Source organism: Gekko japonicus, unplaced genomic scaffold, assembly GCF_001447785.1.
Source record: "Gekko japonicus isolate JY-2015 unplaced genomic scaffold, Gekko_japonicus_V1.1 scaffold275, whole genome shotgun sequence".
NCBI lineage: Eukaryota > Metazoa > Chordata > Lepidosauria > Squamata > Gekkonidae > Gekko > Gekko japonicus.
Window position 1 is genome coordinate 968,842 of NW_015170895.1, and position 8,293 is coordinate 977,134.

The 8,293-nt window shown below is 48.5% G+C and overlaps 1 protein-coding gene across 1 annotated transcript in view; it reads right to left on the minus strand.

Annotated features, from left to right (window-relative positions):
• Positions 1-8,167, minus strand: part of EIF3J (eukaryotic translation initiation factor 3 subunit J) — a 13,180-nt gene extending 5,013 nt beyond the window's left edge. The window contains exons 1-2 of the mRNA XM_015418497.1: positions 8,000-8,167; positions 1,039-1,206 (exon numbers count right to left, since the gene is read on the minus strand). Of these exons, the coding sequence (XP_015273983.1) occupies positions 1,039-1,206; positions 8,000-8,167 (336 nt within the window). The remainder of the gene's footprint in view (positions 1-1,038; positions 1,207-7,999) is intronic.
• Positions 8,168-8,293: the final 126 nt, after the last annotated feature.

Here is an 8,293-nt window from a genome sequence, read left to right on the forward strand (position 1 = left end):
GCCCTGCCGCGGGGTGGGGTGGGGGCAGCGCCCCGGGGGCTTTGGCAACACTCCCTATATGGGGGAGGGGGGGGTGGCCCCGGCCTGGCCTTTCGGTCGGTCCTGTCAGGGGAGGAGCCGCCGCCCGCGTGCCTCTGGGGACGCTGCAGACCGAGAAGGCAGGAGCGGCGCCCCCTCGCGGCCTGGCGAGGAACCTCCCGCGTCCAGCCCTGCAGAAGACCGGCCGAGTTGAGGGCGGGAGGGTGGTGGCCTGGCGTGGGGCCGGGCTGGACCACCGAAGACGTTTCCGGGGTCATGAGGCCGGCATGACTAAACACCGAGGTGCACGGAACGCTCTGTGACCTTCCCACCGAAGTGGTCCCTATTTATCTACTTGCCATTTCTTGGCAGGAGCTGGAACTAGAGACGGGTCTTGAACTGCTGAACTACCGAACTTCCACAGCCTGCAGTTCAGCTGAGTTTAAGAAACAGTTTGTATGCTACACATTAACATGAAAAATTTTTACTCACCCGTGACGATGGAGATGGAAACAGCGAAAAGGCATATTTAATCCAGATCTGAAGAACAGGAACTGTTGGGTTTTTTATTTAAAGTTTGTTAGCAGACATCTCACAGCTAAAGTGGAATGAGGCAGAATGGGGCAGAATGGTCAGTTTCTTCCCCTTTCTCGGTCAGAACAAAGAGACAAAGAGACAGGAAGAGGCCCATAAAATGCAAACAAATGCTCTCACACCTACAGCCTCCTTTTACTGAAGTCTTCAACAGTCTGTCAACTAAATTCAAACTGCCAAATTCTCCTATAAATCTGCTATATTCAACAAAACATTCTTCACTATCTTAACTGCAAACTCTATAACTCGGCTACATGCAACAACACATTTAAAGGGACACAAGCAATTAACTGAAATCATTACACCAAACAGCCCTCTGCTTAGCCCACATAAGCACAAAGGGAATGTTATGACTACTCTCGTAGCCATAGTGGTGATGTCACAACGTAGTGGAAGGGCCTTCTATATAAGAGGTAGTGGCTGGACGCGGGGCTCGTGCACGCACGCTGCATTCCGGATTGAACTTGGCGGGTCTTCAAGGCGCCTGGCTGGACTCAAGACTTTGGTCTGCTGCTGCTTGCGCAGGATCTTCTCCTCCTCCTTGGCTCCATCATCCACCAAGAGGGAGACCAAGGAATCAGGAGGAGACTGAACCTGGGAAGGGCGGCCAGGAAGGCGCCAGAAAAGGCCCTTCAGCGGAAGGATGTGTGTCGCTGGAGACCCAGATCAAGTGGATTCATGCCATGGTATCCCCCAGGACTATGGATGGGGGTGAAAGTTGGACAGGGAAGGAAGCAGACAGGAAGCAAATGGATTAACTCCAGATTTGGTGTTGGAGGAGAGTTTTATGGATACCACACATCAGGGGGTTCTAGATCAAGCCAAGCCTGGATTCTCCCTAGAAGCTAAAATGACTGAAGCTCTCCTACTCTGGTCACATTACGAGAAGACAAGAGTCACTGGAAAAGTCAATCGTGCTAAGAAATTGGAAGGAATATTTTCTTTAAGCAAAATAAGGCCAAACTTAATTCTTCTTCTCTATTAAAGGGCAATAAATCTTAATATTTCTGTTTTAATTAGCTGTCAAGGATAAAAGAAAAACCTTGTGCAATCAGACTTCACCAAAAGATCAGCCTTAGGTGAGCTCACCACTACAGGAAAACTTGCACAAGCAGCAAGAAAAGTAACGACAGGATCAAAGTGCTGCTACAACACTCGACTGAAGGCATCAGAATATTTTCCAATTCATTTAATTAGTTCTAACATAAGACATCCTCATACAACAAAGTGTTGGGTGGGGGGACAGGTCTGTTTTTGCACAATATAGAATAAGAAAGGAAGCCAAAACTGGCTAGGTTGGTCTGGCCTCTAGCCCGTGCAAGGGTGCCGTATCCTATGCAGTTAGTCCAGTCTCAGGCCCACAGATTTCACTGGGCTTAAACGGGTGTACCGCTGCATATCAGCTTACCCATGGCTCAAGTTTTCTGCTTGAAGCTGAGCCCGGCTTTCCTCTCCACGTGTCCGCAGTTCTTTCACGGAACTGTAATAGTTTTCCTGGCTGCTGAGAGCTGATGGACAACTGGTGCACTGTGTGATGAGCTGAAATACTGGGGTGCAGCTACCCGAGTGTGCTGACTGGGACTGGGACGACTGGAATGCCATGCTGTTTTGCTCATCTCAGGAAACAGGAATTGTGGAAATGCACCATGCATGAAGCATTCTGACAAAGGGCACATGGATTCTCAAAAGTGTATACGTGGTCTCTCGGGTGCTACTGGACTTCAATCCAGTTCTGCCGGTTTCAAGGCACTCCCAACTGCTATCTGCAGGAGTTTCCCTGTTCTTGAATTTTTGGGGTCCAGTTTGGTTGCATTGTTCACTGTGGGTGTGATACACTGTATTTTGCATTGTCCTTTATGATACTGTAATCTGCTTTAAGACTCAGCAAGGAATGAAGTAACTCCATACAGTTTTGCTGGAATAATAGGTCCTGTTCATTTTCAAGGTGCCAGCCCCAGCGCACGCTTCCTCACCCTTCCTTTATAGCCTTTATGTGGGGGCAGCCACAGCTCACCGATTCACCCGTCCCCACCCCGTTTCTTCCTTACGGAGCTCAAAGCAGTTTACAAATATTTTAAAAAACCACATCGAAAAAATACATTAAGAACATAAAGCGAAAATTTAAACTCACCACTCAGGACTGCGAATAAACTTAGCCCAATGCAGCCCTAAATAAAAACCCTCTTCAAGCTGCCTCCTAAAGATCTAGGGCAGGGGTGTCGAACTCATTTATTACAAGGTCCGGATCTGACATAAATGTCACCTTGTCGGGCCGGGCCCTGTGTGCCATAAAATATAATGCCAGGCATGGGAGATACAGACTTTATAAAGGACGCAGGGAAACCTAATTAAGGATGTTATTTTTTACTCAAAGTACAAATGCTTAAGACATTAATGCTCTTGCAGTATTTCCTCAAAGTATCTCCCTGATGCCCACCCTCCCACTTCCCCCTCCCCTTACTCATTAGCACGGGGACTGGATGCACAGCCTCTGTCATCTGGCAGTTGCTTGCGGGCTGGATAAGTGCCCTGGAGGGGCCAGGTCTGGCCTGCAGGTGGTACGCTTGACACCTTTGATCTAGAGTGAGGGGACCAGATGTCACCCCTGGGGGGAGGCTGTTGCAGAATCCTGGGGCTGCCACTGAAAAGGCTGTGATCTTAACTCCAAGGCAGGAACATATTAATTTATTCCAGCTCTTCCATCTGAACTTAAGAGGCTTCCAGTGTTTGCACACAAACACCTCTGTCACCTCCTCCAAGAGCCCTCTGTCAGCACAATTCCCACGGCAGCTCTTGGACTGTCTTAAACGGCTTCTATTCCAGGCACAGGTTAGCAGCCAAAAGTTAACCCATCTCTTCCCAGGACTGGCCTGTCCGAAGCCAGATGCTGTGCTCCAGTGCCTCCTTCCAGAAAAGTTGCTCTGAGACCTTTTAAAGCCATGTTAGTTCAAATGGAAACCATCTTTCCTTTTTTTTAAAAAAAATATGGCCAGCTTGTCCCAAAATGTTCCCCAACACCTTATCAGCAGTGTTCCCTCTCAGCTGAGTTAGTGTGAGCCAGCTCACACCTTTTTGCCGTAGCTCAAGGAGGAGGGCTCCAGAGCAAACAAATTGATGCAGCAGCCAAATGGCTCGCTCACAAGTTTAATGCTCACCAAGCAGGATTTCTGCTTACAAGACTCTAGAGCTTAGAGGGAGCGTTGCCTGAATATTTCCACCCTGCACCACCATCTCACCCATGCAGTGAGACGTCTCCTCTCCACACCGACAATCCCTGCAGGTAGAATGGGCAGCGTTTCCGAGAACCGGGGGGGGGGGGGGGCGGGGGGTTTAACCCACCCTCCCCCCAGCAACCTCATCTGGCCCCTCCAGAGCAGCACACCTGCACTTCCCGACTGGTAGTGGAGCCACCAGCTCCTCTCCTGCCCTGCTTTCCAGCCCACTAGAGATCACTGAACGTCCACAGTTTCCACTACCGGGAGGCAACAAGCCCACCCCAGGGCCACCTATCCGCATTCTCAAGGACCACAGGCAAGAGTCCAGCAGCTCCTTAAAGGCTAGCAAAATCTGTGGCAGATGCTTCCCAGACCTGATGAGATCGGCCTTGCCTGGGTTTTTGTAACGTATGTCCTTCATCTGTGAGGGCAGAAAGGCAGGGTATAAAGCCACCAATAGAATTTGGGTCAGCTAAGGGACTAGCGTCACCAGAGAAGGAAGGGACTGAGGGGCGGGTGACGAGGTGCCCCCCCCCCATCAAAGGGGGAACTCCACATTCCGGCAGCCATTCTTCCCCAGGGAATGCGTTCCACCGAGGAGGTACGTGCAAAAGCACTCTGGACTGGCGATGATTTGGAGACAAAATAAAAATGGAGGTTTCTGTACTTTTGAGGTCGTTGTAACCAGAAATGAGAGAGAGTTGAGACGGGGGGCTGCACATAAAATCACAAGCAAGGAATAATCTCTCTTTCAAACACGTTATTTTAAAGGTTGCAGCTTGGCCACTGAACACACTGGTGTGAAAGTTGCTCCAATCGCACCCCGTGTTAAGCAGACTTCCCACACCCCACCTCGACTTTCCTGGGACCGCACAGGCCTGTTTTTTATGCGGAACAGGATTCTCAGGCACATGAACCGGCTGCATGCTGCTTGCTCACTCCAGCTGCTCCAGGATCTATCCAGCAAATAAACGGCTGGAGCTGCCAAGCCCCACAACAGAACCGTTCAAGAGGCAAGCGATGACAGCTGTCTTGATTTAAATTTATCTGAGGCTGTACCTAGGCTGTCCAATCCAACGTCCTGCTGCGGCTGCTCCCCCCCCCCCAATTTCAGCCAGACCCATCGCTCTGTCAAGACATGGTGACACACAGGAGTGGGCTGCACCGCACCATTCTGGAAGCAGGCCTCAGCGCCACCCCACCTCCCTGACAGCAGGAGTGTCCGTGGAGACACTCTGTCGGGTCCCCTTTGAGCAGGTTTGTTTTTAGTGCGGCATCAGGCGGAAAGCGGCAAGTCCTGCTCTGAATGAGCACCTGAGTTAGACTCAAACCCAGCCGCCCCTTAGAGGCCAAAGAGATTTTGGGGTGTGTGGCCTTTCGAGAGCCAAAGGCCCCCTCCTTATCAGGTGCCGAGGGACAAAAGCTCCTCTGCCCCCAATACCTGGTTGGCCTCCAAGGTCCCACTGGACTGGAATCGAGCTCTTCTGCTGAGGGACCAACGTGACTAGCCTCTGAAATAGAGAATGAGATGCCCCCCTTTAAACGTGGGGGCCTCCGCCTTCCCATGCAGGGAACATTCCCCACTCCCTTGCGACTCCTGGGGCATCACCAGGCATCAACCGACCCCACAAAACCTCACTCCACTCCACAAGGTGAAAGGCCTACCGAGTAGCGGTAATCAGTGGGAATGTCCCAGGACTCTGCTCAATTCAGCCACCACACCGCACCACGGGTCAGGTGTTACGGTGGACCCGGGCGCCACAACTGGAAGCCACTGCTGGAAACCATCCTGCAAGCCATGCTTGGGTGCACTGTCTGAGCTGACAAGCCACAGTCAGAGCGACAGGGCTGCCTTTAGAGATACTTGCGGCTGATCGGCAGGAGTGCTTTGCAGGTCCCATGAGCCAGACTGGATTAACAATGATGTTTTTGGAAAACCCGGACAGTTTTGGGCATGGATCATACAGGGAAGGCGTCAACTGAGCCAGGTGCCCTTACACTCTTTGGGGTCCCACTGTCGCTTCTCGACAAAACTTTCCATAAACAAAGGAACGAGTCCTCTCAAGACCTTTGCTATAAATACAGCTGATCGTTCCCTCCTCTTCGGTGAAACCAGAGCCCGTCATACCCAGAGACCTGGATTCCCAGTGTTGTGGGAACAACAGCAGCAGCTGCTGCACCGGCATTTTTAATGTTTCCCCTGAAAGGGAAAAAGGGAATTAAAAATCAGACTTGCAGCAAAATTACAAAACGATACTTTAATATGTATTTACAGAGCAGCCCGCACTGGTTGGTTTTGTAGTCCTAAACAGAACTGTAGATTTCCCTCCATTTCTAATAAATCCGGGTTGTCAGCGCTTCCATGCTTTGCTTTTCAGTGACCAGACATCACAGAACAGGGAGACTGGAAGTATGTAAGGTGTTTGCTAGCTTGACTAAAAGTAGCCCTGGCATTGACTGAAAATGCACAAATGCTTCAAAAGGGTACTCTAAAAAGGAGCTGTACAGTTTTCCTTGGGAGTCACAGAGAAATGTCCATCAATTATTTCAGTCAGGGGAAGGGTCTACTATATTGGACTTATTTGTGAATTTAGAAAATAATCTCTTAATACAGCATAAGCAAACAAACTGTTATGGTAATGGAGAAGCACGCGCACGCGTGCACACTCACACACACACCCTTTCTCTCTCTCTCTGCACCCACATATCACAAAGGGCAGGGAAGGATCTTTTGTCCCTCCAGAGGGCTCCCGGGGGGGCTCTCCTTCCTGCCAGTCACAGCTGGTGCCGGAGAGACTCCACCGACACCCTCTTCCGCTGGCTCCACTCGGGCTGCCAGAGACCCCCCTCGGGAGCCAACGGGCATTTCTCAGGAAGAGCCATGGGGGGGGGGGTGCATGTTCAGGGGTCCCTATTCTCTGAGTCGTTTTTTATTTAAAAGGAACTCAGAGAAATTTGCAGCTTTACATTTTCAGATCAAGTCTATCTATCCCCCATTATTCGAAAAACAGGGAGGGACGGGACACAAGGCTCATGTCTGCACAAACACACACAATGTATATGTATATATGTATATATACATATACATACATATATATATACATATATACATACACACACGCATATTTAAAAATGTAACATTATGTACATTTTATTTCAATAAAGACATTAAGATAAACAGCGTAAAGATGCTCGGATGCCCTAAAGTTAAATACATTTCAAAGATTCTCATTAAATGAATCTGTAGCATTTTTCCTGCAAACAAAATACCTTTCTCAAAATACAAAAAAAGTCAGCATTCTGGATAGCAAATGCTTTTTTAAAACTTTTTTGCAGAAAATCCGCCATGATTTTGTTTCCAATGAGTTATGATTTCCCACAAAGCAGGCTTGCTCTACATGCTAACTTTTGTTTTTAAACAGTTCAGTGACACAATGTGCTAGCTACATAGACAACAGATAATATAGTAAGAAAAACACTCAACCTGATGAAAAGTTAAAATTTTCATTAATACACTGGAAAAAGTTGACATAACTCATGCCTTTTCAAATCAAAAAATACAAAAATTAAATGTTTTCCTAAAAAGATTTTCCTTATTTTAAGGACTCATTGGAAAAATGAAGCTGCGTGTAATTTGTACAATAAAATTGTACAAGTAAACAGGTAATATACATAAAAAATTAATTGACATACTTCTCAATTATCAGTTGTCCACCTTTAATTTCCAATACTGTACTTTCTTTAACAAGCATACAAAATATCAAACTTCTCTTTAGAAAAAGTGCCATTCTGCGACATCCTTTACACAAAAACGGCCCGAGCCGATGGCGTGTTGATGCAGTTTCGAGGCAAACTTACTAACTTTTACAAATTTTTCCCTTCCATAAAAAGCCTCCTAAAAAGGAGATTGCGCTCCATTAAAAAAATATCCGCCTCTTGTGTGAGCTGCATTAGAGAGCCACGGCTTCGGGGCCATTTCCATAGGGCATAGAAAACCACTCTGATAGCATATCGGCTAGCTGCCCGGGTGGCAGAGGAGTGTGCTGGACCACAGGATTCTGCATAGTTGCTGTGGCGGCGCCGTCAGAGCGACACACAATTCAGAGCTGTGACAAGCCGTAGAGCAGAAGGACCACCCACCCCGCCCGCCTCAGAGACTGAACAACTCCCACCATCCTTCGCTCCTGGAGGGCACTGAAGGCAGCGGAGAGCTGAACAGCATTGGGCCCAACCGGGCCTCCGCAAGGACTCTCGTCTGCACGGTGGACGCTGAGGTACTGGTTCTTGTCCGTCAACCGTTGGCCCACCGCAAGAGATAGTCTGTCCAGGGTACATGCCATCACAATGGTTTAAATATTCTGAATATTAGTAATTCTTATATTTCTTCTTATCTAGCCAGTCTCTTGATTTTTGAAAAGATTTCCACTACAGTAGAATATTACAGAAACAAAAAAACAAAACGAAAA